General features: G+C 42.6%; 1 protein-coding gene across 1 annotated transcript; it reads right to left on the bottom strand.

The window, feature by feature from the left end:
* Positions 1-365: 365 nt before the first annotated feature.
* rap2c (RAP2C, member of RAS oncogene family) lies at positions 366-15,913 on the bottom strand. Its single transcript, XM_060927831.1, has 3 exons — positions 14,876-15,913; positions 11,472-11,779; positions 366-1,060 (listed from the first exon to the last, which is right to left on the bottom strand). Exons 1-2 carry the CDS (start codon positions 15,146-15,148, stop codon positions 11,501-11,503), a joined length of 552 nt encoding a protein of 183 aa, XP_060783814.1. The 5' UTR covers positions 15,149-15,913; the 3' UTR covers positions 366-1,060; positions 11,472-11,500.
* Between the last annotated feature and the right edge of the window lie 8,494 nt (positions 15,914-24,407).

Below are 24,407 nucleotides of genomic sequence, written 5' to 3'. Positions count from 1 at the left end.
ACATGGTACTTTACATTACATAGGCTCAAATGTGAAGTTACGAATACGAGCTCTTCCAGTGATATTGGTTTGTATGGCTTTCATAATGTGAAACATGTTCAATGTTCCCAGTTGTACATATTACTTCCTGAGATATCACTAAGGTTAATGTATTCTGTACAATCTCCATAATTAAAAAACAAAAACCCTACTTAGTGTACATCTGTACTATAGCTCGATATAAGGACATTGTTGAGACGTTTTGGCTGTTTAATGATGCAGTGCATTAGATTTGTCTGCCATATTACTGAGGATCTACTCAATAGTAGTGTGTACTGTACATGTGTGAGAGAAATAGATGAGACAGGAAACATGAACTCCACACAAAAGTTTGAAACTGTAATCATTTAAGGCGTCATTAATGCTCCATTTCAGAAACAATGCATACCGTCACAAAAAGCAAAAAGGCCAATGGAACATATTAATTTTTATGTATCCATCTTTGTAATTAAACATTTTAATAAATATACTATTATGAGGAGGGAAAGCATACATACTGAAGTCTTAAAAAAAAAAAATGGAAGAAAAGCAAAAGTTAGATGGTCCAGGCTTCACACCTCCATAATGGCTATTATTGTTTAAAAGTAGAGATCAAACATAAAAATGTTAAAAGAAATACTGGGGATGTACAACCGAGCACCGTCAGCATTTTACAGGTCGCAGAAATCCTGCTCATACATTATGTAGATTCCCCTCTAAGAAAATATATATTAATAGCCCTGTCACATTTGGCCCTGTTTCCAAAGTTCTCTGCCCTCCCACTGATGCTCATCATGCAGTTCCCAAAAACACCCAGTATACTGTATATATACTGTATTATATATATGTGCTCTACATTACAGACACCGACGAAAGTCAGAGATTTCAAAGTCCCTGCTTTACACTGCAGCAAAACCAAGGCTTGTCAGGTGACCTCATCAGTCCGAGTTCAGACGGCTCAGTGACACTGGTGTGGCTCATGGGGTCAAAACATCACTGAAGCAGACACTGGTTCAAAAGGGCCTCCTGCCAGGTGCTGTGGCTGTAGGAAAAACAACAAACAAATGCACACCAAGTCAGTTATACATTATGGTGTAAAATATTTGCGTGAGAAAGTTACAAACAACACACCAAAATGTGGCATAAATTAAATTTAGTAAAATGGTTAAGGTAACACCTCCAATCAGCAGTGAAAATTGTGTCATATTACCAACATTTTTTCCTAAAACGATGTAAACAGACCTAATATTATGTAGGTCACACGAAGGAAACACTACGCAGAAACGTCCTAATACTCCAACCCTGATCCTCAAAGTAGGTCAAGTTCTTATAGATAGATTTTTAACTGGTCACTGGAATCAAATGGGTTTCAGGTCAAACCCCTCATTCAAATCCAAATAGCCTGGAAATAATGTCGATTTCGAGCTAATGTACTGCGTCTTTCTGCAGAAAGTGTTTATAGAAACAAAAAAGCTTCATCTCTAATGAACAGACAATATGTTTAAATACAGAGTCTACCATTTGAATAGTTCGATTATGTTCATATCAACCTGCACTGAAGTTATTTTATACTGTCTATATAATAAGCAGCAAAGTTTGTTTGCTTGCTTGTTTGTCTTGTGCCAACGTCACCATTTCTCGACAGATATTCACCAAAATTTGGCAAGTAGGTCGGGGGATGACCTGGAATTTTGCAGATAAACAAAAATTCATGTACGGGCCTCAGGGATGCCCCTGGGGGGCACAACGTCCACATACCCCCTCCCTCATCGCCTTTCACATTACATTTATCAATACAAACTCTCGAAAGATCTTCACTAAACTTGGTACATAGATACAGGAGATAGCTAGCCTGGGAAATCCCATGCTGCTTTGCACAATCGTTCCGATCTGAAAAGACAGCATGGAAACTATGGTCTAAAGGCTCGCCTGAGTTAGGGAGCCAATCAGAGAGTGGGGAGGGGTGGAAAGACGGTGACGCGTACTACTCGACAAACGGAAGCTTGTAGTTTATTTGGGACTGTTTACGGATCACGTTTAACATGGCGGCGAGCGATACGAACCAAACTTTCGATCAAGCTTTAGACACTGTTCTGAATAGTTTAGAGCGAAAGTTTGTTTTAAAAAAAGAACAGCGTTTGGCGTTTCAGTCTTTCTTCGCCTCTTCGTCGCTCTAACTAAGTCACCGGGTACAACTGCCATGATTGGCCATGGGCTACGTATACGCCAAATGATAGACATTCGCAACGTCCAATAAACGGCCGTTGACAATCGTAAACCACACCTCCCCTACGAGAAATTCAATAGGCGGATTCCAGACCATATTCCACTTGTGATATGGTCTGGTGTTAACCAGACTAGGAGATAGCCACAATTTGGCAGAACTCAGAAATTCCATATTTGGGCCCCCAGTGGGCCCCTGGGTGGTGGATGTTTGGATTTTTGGTTGTCTTGGGTTAACATAATTTCTCGATGGATCGTCAACAAATTTGACATGGAAGTCTGGGGGCAACCCAGAATTTTGCAAAATCCAGGCACCCTGCTAGTTACAGTATATATAAATAAATAAAAAAAACCACACAGTACCAGTCAAAAAATTTGAACACATCCAATTCAATGGCTTTTCTTTATCAATTAAAAGACAATTCATGTCTTAAAGTAATGATGGATGTCACTTCTCTTTAGTTAGCCAAGCGGTTCTTGATACAACATGGATTACTACCAGGGCTTTGAACCAGTTCAAGGAACGAAAACCGGGAACTTTTTTTATTTCACATGGAACAGAAACGAAACCAGAAACTTTATTATTTTTTATGTTCCGGAACAGAAACGCTTATTAAAAATAATAGTAACCGGTTAATACCGGTTTTTATTTCGTTCCTCAAAGTTTCCATAGCCTACAAATAAAAAAGCCATTCTTCTCCTGCGCAAGTTTCTATGACCCGCTGGGGTTCACTTCCTGTGTGATGTTTGCTGATTGAATGGAGAGAGCGGGAAGGTGGACTAACATCACGTCTCCATGTGATAAGTGAGTAAGTGCATTACTGAGCGTCTAAGCAAAGAAGAGCCTGAACGTTGCAACCTCCCTATTGGCTGTTTGTAAAAATGTATCAGTTGTTGCCCTTCCCACGGGAATCATCGCGGATTCGAGAGACGAGACCTGACGAGTTAGTTCGTTGGTAGCAGAACAAAATTTCTGGACACAAATCGGGTTTTCAGAAAAGGAAAGAAAATAAACGGAGGGTCGAAAATACAAAAAAGGAGGCAGAAAATGCAAAATGAGTTTTAAGGTAGGACAAATGGTTACTTTTCTGAGGCAGCCCGCCGTGGCTGCCCGCAGGCTTATTTATTATAGCCCATTTAGTTAAAATAGTTGATATAAAATGTTTATAGTTATAGTTATGTGATGGTTGTCCTGATTTAGACTGTTTTTTTTTTGGGGGGGGGTTGCGCGATGTTGCACCCGGGTCCAGATTAGGGCAGAACCGGCCCTGGCTACATTTCAGGTGTAGTTTGTTTTATGTATGTATGCACTTGCATAGATGTGTACTTGGTCTTCCAATATGGCGCCTAACAAAATCTCGCGGCGCGGTGACGTCATGCGATAGCCCTCTATAGGGCCTGACTAGCCTTTAGTAACACACTAAACGAATTATCTTTCATTTTTGGCACTTTTTCTGTTTGTGTAGATGGGAAGACATACTGAGAATCCAAATCGCCAACATTTGAAATAATAATTGTTTTGAATTATTTCTTGTCTTATTTAATGAAGGCTGTAATAGAATTAGCCTACATTTGGCTTAAGCTGGATGAGACAGAGACATAATTTTATAGCCATTTGTTAAACAGCTGACAGGGAACGTAATTAACCGTTCCGGGAACGAAATTCTTTTGTTCTAACCGGTTCGGGAACGTCTATTTATTGGTGGAACCCAAAACCGGAAACGTTAAAATTCCGTTTCTGTTCGGAACGAACCAATAGGAAAAAAATTCTGGTTCAAAGCCCTGATTACTACAGTTGTAGAATAGGGCTATTTACTGTATTATTTGATCTCAAAACGCATTAAGGCGGCAAGAAATTGCACTAATTAACTCTTGACGAGACACACCTGTTAATTGAGGGGCATTCCAGGTGACTACCCCATGAAGCTGGTTACGATAATGCCAATAGTGTGCAAAGTGTCAAGGTAAATGGGGGCTACTTTAAAGAATCTATAATATGAAACATTTGTTCAACACTTTTGTTTACCACAATTCCATATACAGCTCTGGAAGCAAATTGAGACCCCATTGCAAAATTATCAGGTTTCTTCAGTTTTGCTATTTATCGGTATGTGTTCGAGGAACGTGAACATTTTTTGTTTTATTCCATAAACTACTGACAAAGTTTTCCCCAAATTCCACATAAAAATGTGATCACTCAGAGCATTTCATTGCAGAAGATGACAACTGGTCAAAATAGCAAAAAACATTAAATATTTCCAGACATTGAATAATGCATAGAAAAATCAAGCTCATATTCAATTTTAAAAATGCCATAAATACTAATGTTTGAACTTAGGATGAGTCCAGAAATCAATATTGGCAGAATAACTGACATTTAATCACAGCTTTCATGTGTCTTGGTGTGCTCTCCAACAGTCTTTCACATTGCTCTTGGGTGACTTTATGCCACTCCTGGTACAAAAATTCAAATCAGCCCAACTTTCTTTGATGGCTTGTGACCATCCAGCTTCCTCTTGATCACATTCCAGAGGTTTTCAAATGGGGTTCAGGTCTTGATCTTGTGGTCCTCCAGCCACACCTTGGCTGACCTGGCTGTGTGGCATGGAGCATTGTCCTGCTGGAGAACCCAATCCTCAGAGTTCGGGAACACTGTCAGAGCAGAAGGAAGCAAGTTTTCTTCCAGGATAATCTTGTATATAGTTTGACTCATGTGTCCTTCACAAAAGTCTGCCCCATCCCAGCCTTGCTGAAGCACTCCCAGATCATCACCAAATTTCACAATGGGTGTGAGACACTGTGGCTTGTAGGCCTCTCCAGGTCTCCGTCTAACCATTAGAGGACCAAGTGATGGGAAAAGCTGAAAATTGGACTCCGAGATGACCTTACTCCAGTCCTCTATGGTCCAGTCCTTATGGTCTTTAGCAAACTTCAGCCTGGCTCTTTGCTTCTCACTGATGAAGGGCTTTTTAATCGAGCTTTGCATGACTCCAAGCCCTCCTGAAGGAGCCTGTTTTGATCTGTCCTGGCCATGCACTCAACCTCAGTTGCCATTTGCCACTCTTTTCGTAGGTCATCCTACGGTTGTTGGACATTCAAAAGGACTTGATCATCCCAATCAGTGGAGTTTTTGCCCTCTGCCAGTCTGTGTCTGTTGTCCCCAATGTCTGCTACTTGACCTTGTTCTTATGAACTGCCACCTTTGAAATTCTGAGGATGGAAGCAACCCGACACTCACTGTACCCCTCTGCCAGTAGAGCCAGAATTGAACCCTTCTTTTTCCTCACTCAAAATGTTTCTTTAACTCTTTTGGCATGATGAATGGGTATTTTTGTATTCCAATTAAATTTAAGGTACTACTAGCACCATTTTTGCCATCCAAATTAGTCCTATTGCAAGAGGATGGTGATGACCACAGCAGTGGTTTTTATACTTTTCCTCATCAATGCCCAAGTCAGACGGCAGGAAGACACATGCTGCAACACGATCGGTCGGGTGGCAACCGACTGCAGGTGGACGCAGGCGCTTTGCGTCAAATCCTTCACTGTGGTCAGACGTATTGCAAGATGCAGAGTTTTTAAGCTGAATCTTGTCACGAGCCAGCCAGGAACATCTAGGTCCTTATCTGATCTTTCACCCCTTTCCCTGGTTTTCCCAGAGCTTTCCCCGCGCTGCAGCCAGCACACCTGTCTCTCATCAGTTCATCCACAACTCTATATTATACTGCTCGGATATTCATTCGGCGTGGGATTGTCTTCACCTCAGGATATGGTTTTTCACCCCCTTCCCCCTGGTTTTTGTATTCTATTTTGCTACTTTGTTGCACGCTGTGGAGTATTTTGCTCTTCTATGGATATCTTTCACTGGGACTGTGAGCATGTTGTTTTCCCGACACGGAAATGCTTTGAACTTCTAAACTGGGAGCTCTTTCCCCTTGTGGGGCTGCGTTTCTGGACTCTATCATGCTTTTGTCAACCTGCGATTGGTTGCTCAAGCGTTGCATGACCGCCTGCCTCTACATGCATCAACCTGCTATTTGCACCGACTGGAAGCAAATCAGGGGTGGCATGGTGGTGTAGTGGTTAGCACTGTCGCCTCACAAGAAGAAGGTCCTGGGTTCGAGCCCCGTGGCCGGCGAGGGCCTTTCTGTGCAGAGTTTGCATGTTCTCCCCGTGTCCGCGTGGGTTTCCTCCAGGTGCTCCGGTTTCCCCCACAGTCCAAAGACATGCAGGTTAGGTTAACTGGTGACTCCAAATTGACCGTAGGTGTGAAAGTGAGTGTGAACGGTTGTCTGTGTGTCAGCCCTGTGATGACTTGTCCAGGGTGTACCCCGCCTTTCATCCGTAGTCAGCTGGGATAAGCTCCAGCTTGCCTGCGACCTGTAGAACAGGATAAAGCGGCTAGAGATAATGAGATGGAAGCGAATCACACCTGAAACGCAAACAGATCGTGATCCACTTGCATCAACCTGCCTCTACTAAAGATGCTCTGCAACACGCTGCCATTATCTGCGTCGTTATGCATCGACACAAGACCAGTCTTCCGTGTACCTGCGATTTTCTCATCGCAGGCACACGCAAATAGTTGAAAACTAGTTGCAGCCTGCCATCTGACCTGGGCATAAGATTTGGTTCAAATAATCACCTAATCAGTACCTCATTAAGTAAAATGAGGTGTGCTTGTGTTGGAATTCCAGGATCGACACTGGAATGAAATGGCTGCCAGACGTAGAGATGCTGATTTGATTTAAGAAAAAAAAAATTAAGGTCTTAATTTTTTCCAGAGCTACAGTGGTGTGCAAGAGTTTGGGCACCCCTGGTCAAAATTGCTGTTACTGTGCAAGTTGAAGATGAAATGATCTCCACAAGCCATAACGTTAAAGATGACTCATTCCCTTTATATTTTAAGCAAAAACAATTTTTTAATTTTCATCTTTTACATTTTCAAAATGACAAAAAAGGAAAAGGGCCCGAAGCAAAGGTTTGGGCACCCTGCATGGTTAGTACCTAGTAACACTCCCTTTGGCAAGTATCACAGCTTGTAAACACTTTTTGTAGCCAGCTAATAATCTTTCAGTTCTTACCTGGGGGATTTTCACACATTCGTCCTTGCAAAAGGCTTCCACTTCTACAAGTTTCTTGGGCTGTCTTGCACACACTGCTCTTTTGAGATCTATCCACAGATTTTCAATGATGTTTAGGTCAGGGGACTGTGAGGGCCAGGGTAAAACCTTCAGCTTGTGCCTCTTGAGGTATTCCATTGTAGATTTTGAGGTGTGTTTTGGATCATCGTCTTATTGTAGGACCCATCCTCTTTTTAACTTCAACTTTTTTACAGATGGTGTGATGTTTGCTTCCAGAATTTGCTGGTATTTATTCGAATCCATGCCTCCCTTGACCAATGAAATGTGCCCTGTGCCACTGGCTGCAACACAACCCCAAAGCATGATTGATCCACGCCCATGCTTCAGAGTTGGAGAGGTGTTCTTTTCCTGGAATTTGGCACCCTTTTTTCTCCAAACATACTGTACCTTTGCACATTGTGGCCAAAAAGTTCTATTTTGATTTCATCAGTCCACAGGACTTGTTTCCAAAATGCATCAGGCTTATTTAGATGTTCATTTGCAAACTTCAGAGGCTGAATTTTGTGGCTAGGATGCAGGAACGGTTTTCTTCTGATGACTCTTCCATGAAGGTCATATTTGTTCAGGTGTCGCTGCATAGTAGAACAGCGCACCACCACTCCAGGGTCTGCTAAATCTTTCTGAAGGTCTTTTGCAGTCAAACAGGGGTTTTTATTTGCCTTTCTAGCAATCCAACGAGCAGCTCTTTCAGAAAGCTTTCTTCATCTTCCAGACCTCACCTTGATCTCCACTGTTTCTGTTAACTGCCATTTCTTAACATTATAATCTGAGGAAACAGCGACCTGAAAACACTTTGCTACGTTCTTGTAGCCTTCTCCTGCTTTGTGAGCGTCAATTATTTTATTATTCAGAATGCGAGGGAGTTGCTTAGAGAAGCCCATGGCTGTTGATTTTAGGGACAAGTTTGACGAGTCAGAGAATTTACACAGCTTTGAAATCTGCATCATCTGACCTTTCCTAACGAAGAATTTGAACAAGCCACAGCTCAGGCCAAGTTTACATTAGACCGTATTTGTCTCGTTTTCTTCGCGGATGCACTGTCTGTTTACATTAAAACGCCTGGAAACGCCGGGAAACGGGAATCCGCCAGCGTCCACGTATTCAATCCAGATCGTGTCTGGTCCAGTGCTGTGTAAACATTGAGAATACGCGGATATGCTGTGCTGAGCTCTAGCTGGCGTCGTCATTGGACAACGTCACTGTGACATCCACCTTCCTGATTCGCTGGCGTTGGTCATGTGACGCGACTGCTGAAAAATGGCGCGGACTTCCGCCTTGTATCACCTTTCATTAAAGAGTATAAAAGTATGAAAATACTGCAAATACTGATGCAAATACTGCCCATTGTGTAGTTATGATTGTCTTTAGGCTTGCCATCCTTCCACTTGCAAGTGGTAAGTGATGTGCGCTGGGATCACACACACAGCGGCTCAGTCCCGAATTACTGCTCGTGCACTTCACTCGCGCGCTCTGTGAGCTGCGCAGGGCCGGAGTGCGCACCCTCCAGAGGGCACTCGCTGTTCAGGGTGGAGTGATTTGGAGCGCAGGATGCCTGCGGAGCCGAGCGTATCCGTGTATTGGCGTTGCTGTGTGCAGGCGAATCGTGTATTGGTGTTGCTGTGTGCATGTTAATCGTTTTAAAAACGTTAATCTGATGATCCGCTGATACGGTCTAATGTAAACCCCACGTCAGTAAGCTAATTAAGGTCTGGAACCTTGGTAAAAGCTACCTGAGAACTCAAATGTACTGGGGTGCCCAAACTTTTGCATGATGTTCCTTTTCTTTTTTCAATCTCCAATTGTACAAAAAAAAAAAACACCCCACCCCACACATCTTGCAGAAAACGCTGAAAAGAAACGTCTTTACCTTGATGCCTTTTGGTGATCAGTTCATCTTCGGATCACTTAACTATTCACAGTAACAGACACTAAGTAAGGGTGCCCAAACTTTTGCATGCCACTATTTTCCACATTTCATAGTTTTGATGTATTCAGTATTGTTCTACAATGTAGAAAATGGATCAAATACAGAGGGGGGGAGGAAGTGTTGAAACGTTTGAGTGGTACTATATATGTTTTACAGTTGAAGGGGAACCCAGCTGCAAAAAAATTGAGACCTCCTGCCCCGTCCCCCTCCAAACCCCCCTCCTAAATGCCCTGTGTAGGACGGTGAGATTCCTGAGAATTTCTTCTTAAAATTCTACTGAGACAAAACCACGTTTCTTCATTAGATTATTTATTAAACATCATTCTGCCATTTGTGGACATTCTGAAAAACACATTTCAAAAAGTTAATAAACAGAATGGTGACATACGGATGGAGAACTTGTTTCCTGTTATTTTGGAACATGAATCGTCATTCAGGACGTCGGATTTTCCTCTTTCTTTGTTGGGAATCTCCCTGCTCTCTTGTTCCTGACACTAGTCTAGACTGTGCTGCTTCTTCACGCTTCACCAGGCCGCTGCTGGACCCGGGTAGTTTAGTTTGTCATGCCGCATTCTTTGGGCGATCTTATGATAACAGAACCAAGCCTGTCTGGAGAAGCAGTCAATCCTCAACTGGCAGTTCCCATGCACCACACTACAAATATACACGACCCTCTCATATGGCTATAGCTCACTGTGTCTCATTAACACACAAACATGACATCACAGAAGTTCAGTACTCTAAAATCAAAATGTTGTGCATCACCACCTGATTAACAATTTATAACATTCTTGTATACGGAGGAAAAAAAAAAAAAAAACAGTGTAGTCACGTTCCGGGTTATACAAGTATTTCTAGGGTGCAAGTTTATTAATTCAAGATGCAGAACAAACTAATTTGCCAAAGTGTTTTGTGAATATTCAAGGGTAATACAAAAGCTGAACATTTTAAAGTCTGAAAACTGTCTAAGGTTTGTCCTAAGCACCGTAGACTCAGAAGGGGTGTGTGTGTGTGTGTCCCCGTCCGTCCTGGTTGTTCATCATCCCTCTTCCAGCACTTCCTGTGTTCCTATCACTGAGGCAATGCTTTTTTTTTTTTTTTCACCATTTGTGAGGTTGCCAAATAACTTTTTTTTTTAAATAAAAAGGTACACATCCTCAGTTTCTGCAGTTTTGTTGCATATTCTCTGCCTTTTATCCAGCCAGGATTGTCCATGTCGGCTGTTCTCTACAGAGAGAGCTGCTGCTGACGGAGTGCACTGGGTCACCATGCTCAGCTATTCTGCCACACTGTACTGTCTTTGTAGGGCCAAACAGCACCGCTTTGTCCGTTTCCCCAGTCGTGAGGTTTTTGTTTTTTTTCCAGCCGTGCTGTAATCCAGTTGATTCGGACTAGGTTTATTTTATCCTGTTCCTGAGCGTGAGAGCAGCTCAGGAGTGAGCGAGGTTACTGTGGTCATTGTTCGACTCCTGGTATCGCACAGCTTTATAAACAATATGAGGAAGGTGCTTCCTGAATTTCACTCTCCCTCCATCCATGACTTATGATTAATTGATATCAGCCTTTTTCTGCCTTACATGTTATTTGCGCTGTTCTTTTCTGATACGAGTTTCAAAAGGTCTGCGCATCAGCGTGTATTCATTTATTTTCCCCTCAGTTCCTCAATGCCTGGTTACAATTGGAGAAGTGATGCCTAAATCATTCTAGTTTCATGCTTCAGTAGGTCAATGCTCTGATGTAGACCCTGCACAGGGAGGAACAGCGAACCACAACGTCTAAATATAGCAGGAGTTTGAGCTCTCCGATGTGCACATTTTTTCCCCTTCTAAAGCTCATAACCATCCTTAATACATGTTAAAGTACAAATACTGTTCAGCTTAACCAGCAGTCCTGCCTCAATTTGCCTTCCTGAGATAAACCGTTTGTTTATTGCCAATGTTGATGCCACACTTGTCTCTCGTGCACACCGATTTGATGATATTTAGCCTCCGACACCGTTTCCAGCAAGCCTGTTGAATAATTGTTGCCAAACAAAATAAAGCAGCTTTCGTTAAACCTATAAAGCACGTGCATATTTGCTGTTGCAAAGACTAAATAGGACGAGACATGTTTGATTTTGCACACGAGTCAGAAAGCACGATAGAAACAGGACCGACATACCTGTGGAGTGTGTGGTAAGGCCAGAGACCTCACTGCATCACACACGCCGTGCAGCACTGCTCCTGTTTCTCAGGCAAAGTGGCATAGTTCATCTGCCTCACGATCTCGGCAAAGAGCTCATCCACCATGGTCTTGCTCTTAGCCGAGGTCTCGATGAAAGGGCAGCCCCACTCCTGCGCCAAGGCTCGGCCATCTGACCCCGCAACCTCGCGCTCAGATTCTAGGTCCACCTTATTGCCCACCAAGATGAGGGGAACCTTCTCAAAGCGTTTCACTCGAACTATCTGGTCACGCATCGGCCTGATGTCCTGGTGGGGAACATGAAAACACACACACAGGGAGAGTCGTCAGTGCTTCGGCCTTTCAGACCATGGTGCAATTTTAGTCCGGTTACATGGAAATGATGTATTCAGACTTGATGACCTGATCATATTCACTTCCTCTCTCTATCAGCAATTAGTAGCTAGTAGGGCTGTAACAATATGCAGGGATTAAAGCAAAAAAAAATCCTGAGCCTGAACTTTGTCGACACAGGCAAGAAACTAATATATATATATATATATATATATATATATATATATATATATATATATATATATGTGTGTGTGTGTGTTTATTTTCAAGCCATACTAGGGGGTTTGTGGGGGCAAGGGATCAGAGATTGCATGAATGGAAAATTAAATTTGACTTTTGAAAATCCAATACCAAAAACGGCCAGAAGATGGCAAAAGTGCATCTACTATATCTACCTCCTGTATGTACCACATTTCTTTTGATATCCAGTTTTGGTGCTCAGCGTTGTCCTTAACAAGTAATAAATTAACCTACAGTCACAAGGTGAACTGTTACAAAGGTAGATGAAATTCAGTATGGCATTTAGAGAGCATTAAAAGTTTTAATAATTGAAATAATTTAACAATTTCACCATTTCAATAACTTTGAACATCAGTAGTAGAATGGCAAATTAAATACACAAATGTTATTTAAACCAATAGAACGTTAACATCAAAAACCCAGTAACATCAAAAACATTAAATACTACATAAAATGATAACTTAAATCAGATAAAATTCAACAAAGTGCTTCAGTAAGGTTGGAATGATCACAACCTGTTTCAAAAATGAAACATAAAGTGCTCCATTTTTTCCCCTTTTTACTGGGTGCTGAACAAAGTGCTACATTTGCATATCCAAAGTACTTTTCAGTGAAGTTGGAATGATCACAACTTGTTTCAAAAATGAAACACAAAGTGCACTATTTTTTCCACTTTTTACTGGGTGCCCCAGAGTTCACGAACTGCATTTTGCCCACGCCACCATGCAATTCCGTTTTCTCGCCCTTCTCTCCAACACAAAAGTTCATTTATTTTATTTTTTTTACTTTTTACCCTCTCTCCGTTGAATGGAGCCATAACGGCGCGAGGTGACTTTCCGTGTCGATCTTCAGCACTGCACCGCATCGAAGCAAGGAAGAAATGAGAGGAGGGGGTAAAGGCTTTCCTTAGACCCGCCCCATTCTTCTTCTGATTGGCTAATACTGTCAGTTTCAGAGCGCTCCTTTACTACCATTGGCTGACAAACACAAGAGGGATTTCGACGGTCATTTTTTTTTTTTTTAATTGCCGTCAATTTATTTTCGATTTATTATTTTTTTAAATCCACGGGCAATCACTACAAACCGGAAATCCGGCATGGTGCCGGAGAACTTTAATCCCTGAATATGCGTATCGAAATCGCGATACGCAGAGCCACGATCCGTGTCGCGATACAAGAAGGCAGAATCGCGGTACACCCTTTCAAGCTTCTCCTCAGCCCAAAAACAGAGGCGCTTCCAAACTTCAATTTATGAATACTTTACTTTTTATTTAAATTACATTTTAAACTTACTTTTATTTTTTATATCTATTAGTAAGTCGTTTTTTTGCCGACCTGCGACAATCTTCTGCGAGTCATGCAACGTCCACACTCGCCACTGGCAGAGCATTCATTTCTTTTAAGCGGTCGCCATTCTGGTTGCGACGCCGGGAGCGAATCTGTAAACAAGCAGCTCATTGGCTGGCTAGGTGTGCCACAAGCCAATCACAAATCACTTGACCGGAAAGGCATGCAGCGTTGCCAGATTGGGCGGTTTTAGGTGCTTTTTGGCTGGTTTTGAACATATTTTGGGGTGGAAAACGTTAGCAATATCTGGCAACACTGAAGGCATGTCTGCTTGGGCGGAAGCCTTCTGCGGCAGTTACACTTTGACACGCGAGCAATGTTTCACTATAAAAATTCCGTAATTTCCATCTGTTTTCCGTGATCACAGAAAATCATTGGCCCTATGAGAGTGAGACAGTGAGAGAGCCACCCCCCCCAAAAAAAAATCTTAACGGATTTACACGATTTGGAAAAATGACTTTCAGAACCGAAAAAAACAGAGCTTCTGGCTCAACAGTATTATTTTGAGAAATAAAACAATCTTTGGATATACATTCAGGCTTTTGTCTAAACGGGGGGACAGGGGCGCTGCGCCCTCTTACCGACTCCGTGAAAACATCCCAGCAACACTATGTGACAATGTGTCTGATCATCAAATACGTTATAATTGCTCAAAAAATATTCCAATCATAGTAGATACACTGCCAGACGGTGCAAAAACAATCCGAATTGGCGTTCTCCAGACTGAGGCGCCATGTTGTTTAGTTGTTGCGGCTGCTCTCGTGAGATTTGACATGGGTTACATACAAGGTCAGCTGACTTGTAGAGCGAGATTTCTCGAGACTGAATGACCTTTCACCCACCGGCGCGGGAGCTTTTGACAGAAGTAGCTCGCGAGTTGTTTTTGTTGACACTTGGGCATTTAAAGATGTCATCCCGCGGCACGAAACTGAAGAAAGCCAAAGACTGTCCGGGGCAGAAGAAGATTACTTTTCTTTTTCAATGTTGACAGACAATTTGTTACAATTTCCCTCTCAGATAGCCTCAGAATGAATGTCCCATTGGAGCATTTTTCAAAGGCTTTGCACGGCGGGGGCGGGGGACAACCGGCACCATCTCCTCCCCCCGCTTCGCTCCCTCGCCATGGTGAGCGCCCTCATGCTAAATTTTTCTAGAAAAAACCCTGTACATTTGTTCATTTTTGCATACATATTACTCATTCTCTACAGTGGTCTGAATTATTTGTTATTAAATAGTTAATGTAAGTAAGTAAGTAAATGTTAATAAGTCAAATTTACTACTTTAAAAAAACATTTTAAAAAAATCGTGGGTGTATCGAATCGTGGGTCAAAAATCGCGATTCGAATCGTGAGTTGGGTGTATCGTTACAGCCCTAGTAGCTAGGTGTTCCTAATTAATTTTTTTTTTTTTTTGTTAGGCACACGAGTGTGAAAGGAAGAAAAACAAATGAGGAACAGATCTTACCTGAAATGACTGCTGATTTACAAGGCTATAGACTAAAATGAAGCCTTGTCCGTTCTTTATATAAAGATCCCTCATGGACGCGAACTGCTCGGTCCCGGCGGTGTCCAGAATCTCCAGCACCGAAGGGGACGAGTCTACCTCGATCTCTTTTCGATAGAAATCCTCGATGGTCGGGTCGTATTTTTCTATGAAGGTGCCGGTGACAAACTGCACGGTCAGGGCGGACTTGCCCACGCCGCCGCTGCCCAACACCACCACTTTATACTCCTTCATTAGGGACTGGGCGCTAAAACACTGAGCCAATCTCGGCTAGCTAGCCAGCTAGCTTTCTTTATCTGCTTCCCCACATAAAGCAAGTCGCTGACTGTCGAATAAACCCGCTTTAAATTAAATATCCACCCGACAAGCACCTCAAATACTATGAAACAGGTTTAAAACTACTTTCCCTTCCTTTTCCCCCTCCTTCTTTCTTTCTTTCTTTCTTTCTTTGTGCTCTGCTGTTTGTATCTTCCAGGCCAGCTAGCTGTGCTTGCTAACTAGCTAGCTAGCTAGCTAGCTAAACCCAAAACGCCCCTGCTCCATCTATGTTCGAGTTTGATGTAGGTTTTGCGCAGTGCCGCCGTTTGAGTGCACAGAACATAGTAAAAGGGGGAAAAATATAAAGATTACAAACGGGTATAAAATGGTCCACTAATACCTCGTTAAAGACCTGTTCGATAAAGTCGTGTGATATAAAGCGCGTTTGTGGTACCTTCCATTTTGGCGTCCATGTGAATGCACTAGCTAACTTAGCGTCCTACATTCATTCCTAGCTAGGAGCTGGCAGAAAAAAAAAAAAAAGTCTCAGTCGAGGCACATTTACAGGATGGCGGATCTCCAGGGATTCCAGTGCAGCGTCTGTTTGAAAACAACAGGTAGGAGTTTGTGCTGAACACAGTTATTTGTCATTTGAATAAAATCCTCCGTTCCTTTCTTTTCCTCTCCACCCTGCCGCTCAGGCTCCGTCCCAAACCGCGCACTAGCACACTAAATAGTATCTAGCAGGATACAGAGATACCGTGCTACACCACCTATAGTAGGCGTACTACATAGTACACTAGTAGGATCCTGAACTAATCGATTTTTTTCGGAAATTCGCACTGTTTTTTTTTTGTGCGGATTTTATACCATTTTCTAGGTGTACATTCCACTTACACTACGTTCAGACTGCAACCTGAAACGACCCATATCCGATTTGTTGTGAAATCCGATTTTTTTGTTAGGCCGTTCACATTACCAATATGAGACTTGTATGCGATCTCCTATGGAGCACTTGTATGTGACGTCACAGCCGATCCAGATTGTGACAGACGCCATCTTGTCGGTCAAACGCCATATTTCCACCTTCTACTTCTACCTTTTCTTCTGGAAAAACCTCATCTCATTATCTCTAGCCGCTTTATCCTTCTACAGGGTCACAGGCAAACTGGAGCCTATCCCAGCTGACTACGGGCGAAAGGCGGGGTACACCCTGGACAAGTCGCCAGGTTATCACAGGGCTGACACATATGGCCCTTTTCCACTACCCTTTTTCAGCTCACTTCAGCCCGACACGGCTCGCGTTTCGACTACCAAAAAACAGCACGACTCAGCTCGCTTCAGCCCTGCTTAGCCCCTAAAACTCGCACCGTTTTGGAGTGGGGCTGAAGCGAGCCGAAGCGAGCCGAGTGAGGCTGGGGGCGTGAGCAGACACTCCCCTGTGCACTGATTGGTGAGGAGGAGTGTCCTCACATGCCCACACACGCCCCGCGAGCACGCTGGGATCTGTAAACACCGCAAACCCGGAAGAAGAATAATTACGAATTACGAGAATTTCTGAAGCCTTATGCGCCTCGCCTCATCTATACGCTCTTGCCAGTATCTGTTGGCGTTGTCGGTGACAACAAGCCACAGCACCAAGACCAGCAACACTAACGACTCCATGTCCTCCATGTTTATTGTTTACTATTCGGGTCGTGAGACTACCGCTTAAAAGCTCACTGATGTCACTGTTTGCGCTGCTTAACGACATCACGTGACGTCCACCCACTTTCGCTAACTCCACCCAATGTGTCCACCCACTTCCAGCCAGCACGGTTCAGCGCGGTTGTAGTCGAAATGCAACTCCAACAGCCCCACTCAGCTCGACTCAGCTCGACTCAGTACGGCTCAGCCGCGTTTGTAGTGGAAAAGCGGCAATAGACACAGACAACCGTTCACACTCACATTCACACCTACGGTCAATTTAGAGTCACCAGTTAACCTAACCTGCATGTCTTTGGACTGTGGGGGAAACCGGAGCACCCGGAGGAAACCCACGCGGACACGGGGAGAACATGCAAACTCCGCACAGAAAGGCCCTCGCCGGCCACGGGGCTCGAACCCGGACCTTCTTGCTGTGAGGCGACAGCGCTAACCACTACACCACCGTGCCGCCCGGGTCTGGAAAAACCTACTATATACAATTCTACTACAACGGCTGCGGCTACAAGCTCTCCCTACCTGTGCACGTTTTTTATGTTTTTTGTGTGTATTTTTGCGTGTTGTTCGTCTGTATCGGACTTCAATATCCACTACAACCGTATGGACTTACTGGACATTGGTTTCCAGCAGAAAATGACGGTTTGTAGCGATTTCCATCGCATGCACAACATTCCGGACGAGATAGCGAGACCAGCGGGGTCTCCGTGGATTGTTATTGGAAGCAAAGCTAAGGAGGCGGCGCCGGGAGCGGAAGCAAAAGCGAGGCTGCAGGCAGAGCCGGCCTGTTGACTAAGCTCAGAAAACAGCCACTCAAATCTCCATTGCCAAGCCTCTACCTCTCCAACGCCAGATCCATGTAAACAAGACGGACGATTTGGAATTACAGCTGGAATTACCTTATTCTATTCTATAATCGGCTGGTCAGTGCTATACTCAATACTTAAGTGACTTACCCATCCAGTGGGGATCATTTTCTTGTTTACAAGATGCCACATCTGAGTCGCTGACAAATCCTGAATTTCTGTAAAGATAACTGTCCAGAGATTTATAAGCACGCAGTGCTTCACCACTGAACAGCGAGGGAAAGTTGATGAGGTAATTATACACGTCTGGGTATTCCACCTCTGGCAGTTCAACATCCACTGACACGGTCATGAAAACTCCATCCGGTAAGCCATAAGGGTCACTAATCTGTAGATCGTTTATTTTAGACATATATCTAGTTATCCGTTCATTAGAAAAATGAGCCGTGTAGTCCGTCGGTTGAAATTGATCCATTCTGTACACGAGTGCAGCAGTATTCAGCGGTGCTGTTGACCGACAAGATGGCGGCTGTGTACTTTCCGGTCACGTGACTGCAAGATCACGGAAAACGACCCAAAAGTGTCCCGCATGCGCAAATTGACACGTAATAAGCACATCTACGTAATACGTAAACAAAAAAAAGCGCACTCTTCATGTTTAATGATTTCTTTTTTGTTTGTTTGTTTGTTTAATTATCTGGTTAGTGTTAAAGTGTGAGGTCTCGTGTGTGTTTTTGTTTCTGAACTGAAATGAAAACGTGTAGCCTGGTAACGAGGGTTGACTCCTAAATGTCTCTCTAATTTCTATATAAGTGCACTACATGTTATTAGGAAGTAATGGATTTTTAAACTCTATATAGTGCACTCGAGCTTCAGTAGGCAGTCATTTGGGATACGGCCGCTGTATTACCAAACTCTTAATTCAGGCTTAATAATTTGCACATATTTATTTCGTCATATTAATAAACTTTTTCTATATTTTTATAAATATTTATTTAGATTGTTTATAGCCAGCTGAATTCTGCAACTTCTCTCAGCGCTGGCTCAAGGTGCAGAAACACCAGTGCAGTTTGCTATGGAGATGAGGCGAGACCTGGCGATGTGGTTTTTGTGGCGGCGGCGGAACTCACACAATAATCTGATTAATGTGGGCAGCAGACTAATGAGACCGAAGGTGTCAAATTACTGGAAATTTCCAGAACAATCTTATAATCTTGTAATACAGGATGGTTTAAGTTATAAATCAGTTATAGAAACTGTTTTATTTAATCAGGCTAACAGATCAACATCCAGGTCCCTACCAAATCCACCATTAGCTTGATCAATTCTATAAAAGTCTATTTAAATTCTGAAAACTGTATAAATGTTGTTGTTTTCCACCAAAGAGGCGGGATTAGCCAACGCAGAATAGTGACGTTTGTCTCTTGTTGATGACGTGTAGGTCGCATGAATGCGACCTGTCCGGTCAGACTGCAGTCGCATGTGAAAATAACGGATATGCATCGGATTTAGGACCACATATCCAAGCGGCCTGGGTCGCATGTGAAAAAATCAGATCTGTGTCGTTCAGATTGTCAATAACAAATCGGATACAGGTCGCATATGGGCAAAAAAATCGGATATGGGTCGTTTCAGGGTGCAGTCTGAACGTAGTCTTTGAGCTACACTTACCGGTCAGTCCATCAGACTGACTGGAGCTCATCTGTTGCTGTGCAGTACACTGCAAAAAAATAGCCTTTCAAAAATAAGAAATAAAAGATTAAAACAAAGCATATCTGCTTGAATCAGGTGAAAAAAAAAAAATCTGCCAATGGAACTAGTCAAATTTGACTTGGTAAGATTTCTTAAAGTAAGATGAAAAATCTAACCTGTTTTTAGATGAAATAATTCCAAAATAAGATTGGGGAACTTTTATTATGCGAGATCTGATTAACTCAAAATAGTTCTTATAACAAGATCGTACTTCTTACATTTAGCCATTCAAGTCATTTTTATTTATTTCATTTTCAGGGTATTTCACTTAAATTCATGACAAAGTCTTAGCAGTAAAAACTTACACATAGACACAGACAACCATTCACACTCACATTCACACCTACGGTCAATTTAGAGCCACCAGTTAACCTAACCTGCATGTCTTTGGACTGTGGGGGAAACCGGAGCACCCGGAGGAAACCCACGCGGACACGGGGAGAACATGCAAACTCCGCACAGAAAGGCCCTCGCCAGCCACGGGGCTTGAACCCGGACCTTCTTGCTGTGAGGCGACAGCGCTAACCACTACACCACCGTGCCGCCCCTTTTGTGACCTGTAATTAGTAAAATACTCTAGGTTTTTATTATTATTTAATCTAGGGTTTTTTTCTTGAAACAAGATGAACCGCATTTGACAAATGTCCAAAATGTATGTACTTGTTTTATTTTCAAAGGTGCTCCAAATAAGACTTTTTCAAGACATTTTGTCTATACAAGACTTTCATGTGTACGAGGGGTTTACAAGATCCGGCACCAAAAACAAACAAAAAACATTGAACTTAATTCACAGCATTCCAAAAAGACCTCACTAAAACGCCCTCCACTCACTCATAGCCTTTTTGAAGGCACTTGTCTGGTCTAGAGTCTGTACAGCATCTAGAAGGCGCTCACTCTGAATGACAGAAAACAGTCGCAGTAAACTTAGGATCTGTAAGGTGGAGTTGAGTTGTAATGAAAGATTCAAAGATTTCAGTAAAGTTTATTTATTCCCAAAACAAGCATACTTTTTTTTTCTTGAAACAAGATGAACTGCATTTGACAAATGTCCAAAATGTACTTACTTGTTTTTAAAAAAAAAAACTTGTTTTATTTTCAAAGGTTGGGCGGCACGGTGGTGTAGTGGTTAGCGCTGTCGCCTCACAGCAAGAAGGTCCTGGGTTCGAGCCCCGTGGCCGGCGAGGGCCTTTCTGTGTGGAGTTTGCATGTTCTCCCCGTGTCCGTGTGGGTTTCCTCCGGGTGCTCCGGTTTCCCCCACAGTCCAAAGACATGCAGGTTAGGTTAACTGGTGACTCTAAATTGACCGTAGGTGTGAATGTGAGTGTGAATGGTTGTCTGTGTGTCAGCCCTGTGATGACCTGGCGACTTGTCCAGGGTGTACCCCGCCTTTCGCCCGTAGTCAGCTGGGATAGGCTCCAGCTTGCCTGCGACCCTGTAGAAGGATAAAGCAGCTAGAGATAATGAGATGAGATTTTCAAAGGTGCTCCAAATAAGACTTTTTCAAGACATTTTGTCTATACAAGATTTTCAAGATGGACTGTCTAAAAACTAGCCTTTCTAGCTAAATGAGGTTTTGCTTGTTGGGCAATTATGTCTTATAATAAGGGTGGCTAGATGTTTTGACTTGAAAATAGACAAACTTCCTAAGATTTTTATTTTTTGCAGTGTAGGTCAGATTCCTCTCCTCCATTTCTACTCAATGTCAAAGATGATATTTTTTTTTATTATAACAGTAGATAATTCTCAGCCCAGCAGAGGCACTGGACACTTTATCATCACACCTCGTTTGGTATATACCAGGCCTGGCCCTAGTAATAATCTTCCCCTGTTCCTACATAGTGTCTGCTTTAGACCACAGGACTGCTGTTGGTTGGATATTCTGGGTTGGTGAATTATTCCTAGCCTAACAGTCCTGACTGAAAATAAATCTAGCTACTAAAACACAGGCCAAGTTGGTCAAGCTGATACACACCATCTTTTCCAGCTGCTAACAGCTACCATTCCATATTTAAGACTAGAAGGGCACCTCTGTCAAGCCACGTTCAGATTTGCATCAACATCTAAATCAATTGTTCCTTGGAACATGGCCCACCTTTCCTCAAAATCCATTCGGTACTTTGAGTTACACTGGGAACAGACAAATTCTGGATCTGCTGGATCCACATACACTACCGTTCAAAAGTTTGGGGTCACCCAGACAATTTTGTGTTTTCCATGAAAAGTCACACTTTTATTTACCACCATAAGTTGTAAAATGAATAGAAAATATAGTCAAGACATTTTTCTGGCCATTCTGAGCATTTAATCGACCCCACAAATGTGATGCTCCAGAAACTCAATCTGCTCAAAGGAAGGTCAGTTTTATAGCTTCTCTAAAGAGCTCAACTGTTTTCAGCTGTGCTAACATGATTGTACAAGGGTTTTCTAATCATCCATTAGCCTTCTGAGGCAATGAGCAAACACATTGTACCATTAGAACACTGGAGTGAGAGTTGCTGGAAATGGGCCTCTATACACCTATGGAGATATTGCACCAAAAACCAGACATTTGCAGCTAGAATAGTCATTTACCACATTAGCAATGTATAGAGTGGATTTCTGATTAGTTTAAAGTGATCTTCATTGAAAAGAACAGTGCTTTTCTTTCAGAAATAAGGACATTTCAAAGTGACCCCAAACTTTTGAACAGTAGTGTACACATCTAGATTTGCATCAACATCTACTCAATTGTTCCTTGGAACCAGTGGCGGCTGGTAGTCTTTCAAACAGGGGAGGCTGGTCGGTTATGATATTTCCAGATTTTAAAAGAAAAAACACATCAGTTTTGCCCATACTCTTGCCTCTGATCTGGCTGATTGTTGGCAGCGTCACAAACTGTGAAATAACAGGTTCTTTTGGCCCATTAGCCTACTGCCCAATATACATGATGGTGGTGTTGGGGGGAGGGGGGGTATATTTTAACATTTTATATTTTAAAATTGTGGCATGTTGTTTAAAAATTGATCATTACTGAAAGCAGCTCTTTGTCAGGAACCTCAGCAGTAACAGCAGAGTGTTCTGGAATAGGCACAAGCACTGACCTTGGGGAGCCAAACATAGAGCTGGGTGCCACACATTTCATTCAATGACACTTTCCCTATATTTTACTTATTTTGACTGAGAAATGTTTTATTGACAATTTTGATAACCCTTCACTTTTAATCCAGGTCTGTAGTGTGAAATGTTTTCGGCTGTGTTTTTGTTTAAAAATGTTTTCAAAATTGTAGCTGTGTTTAATTCATATCCAGAGAAATATATATTCCAATATAATATACTCAGCATAAACATTTTAAATAGATTCTATATTTTTGGTCCATCCATGACATATTACTAAAGTAGCCTATTTACTGTTGTTGATGTGGGTCACTTGCTGTTAGCCAATTCACTTTCTCGTACCAGGAGAGCTGAAAGGAACGAGTATTATTCCCTACCTTTTTCACCAAGTCAATTTGAAGCGTTGGTCTACCCTGCTCTTTAATTTTAATTTTTTCCTCGAAAGGAAGACTGGCAAATGGCTTCGCCAAAATTAAATCAGCAATGCTTGGCATCCGTGCGCAGCTTTCTTGCTAGCTGACTAGCCCCCTCAAGTTCAAGTTCAGTCACTCAAATAAACAAAATTTCTGGAACTAAGATAGCAAACTTGACACTATATTTACACTTTATTTACAATTAAAATATATACAAACTAAAAAAGCTGGTAGAAACCGTATGAAATGAATGAAATCGAAATGTAAGCTGATCTCTTACAATACACCACAGCACTTGCGAATCCGCATGGGACTGAACTGAATTCACCGCTGCCTGTCTATATTTGAAACGAGCTGTCAATCAAAGAAAATATCCGGCCGCTTTCACCAATCACCAGTCTCCTCGCGGAAACTGCCATGTCCCTCCCACTGTGAGGCTGGGAGTCCGTGGGGCGGGCGTTTTCGAAGTATTTGTCCAATAACCGTCTTGCATTTTGAGATTGAAAAGCGCATAGCTCCCAAACGCCATTGAAGTCCACTGAGGCTGGGAGTCCGTGGGCGGGCGTTTTCGCAGTATTTGTCCAATAACCGTCTTGCATTTTGATATTGAAAGCGCATAGCTCCCAAATGCCATTGAAGTCCACTGAGGCTGGGCTCCATCGCGCTGTCACGAGGGGGAAAAACTCGTGGCTGAGCCTCCCTCGTTGTCTTAGAGCATTCGCCCGTGCTTGGAACATGGCCCACCTTTCCTCAAAATTTCTTCAAAATCCATTCAGTACTTTTTGAGTTACACTGGGAACAGACAAAAAATAATTCTGGATCTGCTGGATCTACATACACATGTGGATTTGCATCAACATCTACTCAATTGTTCCTTGGAACATGGCCCACCTTTCCTCAAAATCCATTCAGTACTTTCTGAGTTACACTGGGAACAGACAAAAAAAAATTCTGGATCCACATACTGTACACATGTGGATTTGCATCAACATGTACTCAATTGTTCCTTGGAACATGGCCCACCTTTCCTCAAAATCCATTCAGTACGTTTTGAGTTGCATTGGGAACAGACAAAAAAAAAATCTGGATTTGCTGGATCCTGGATCTGCATACTGTACACATGTGGACTTGCATCAAAATCTAATCAACTGTTCCTTGGAACATGGCCCACCTTTCCTCAAAATTTCTCAAAATCCATTCTGTACTTTTTGAGTTACGTTAGGAACAGAGAACTGACAAATTTTTTGGATCTGCTGGATCCTGAATCTACATACTCATCTGGATTTGCATCAACGGCTAATCAATTGTTCCTTGGAACATGGCCCACCTTAACTCAATTTCTTCAAAATCCATTCGATACTTTTTGAGTTACATTGGGAACAAACAAATTCTGGATCTGCTGGATCCACATACACATCTAGATTTGCATCAACATCTACTCAATTGTTCCTTGGAACATGGCCCACCTTT

The sequence above is a fragment of the Neoarius graeffei genome, chromosome 8 (assembly GCF_027579695.1).
Source record: "Neoarius graeffei isolate fNeoGra1 chromosome 8, fNeoGra1.pri, whole genome shotgun sequence".
NCBI classification, from domain to species: domain Eukaryota; kingdom Metazoa; phylum Chordata; class Actinopteri; order Siluriformes; family Ariidae; genus Neoarius; species Neoarius graeffei.
Note: the sequence above shows the minus strand (reverse complement) of the source record. Positions and strands in the feature narration are given on the sequence as shown.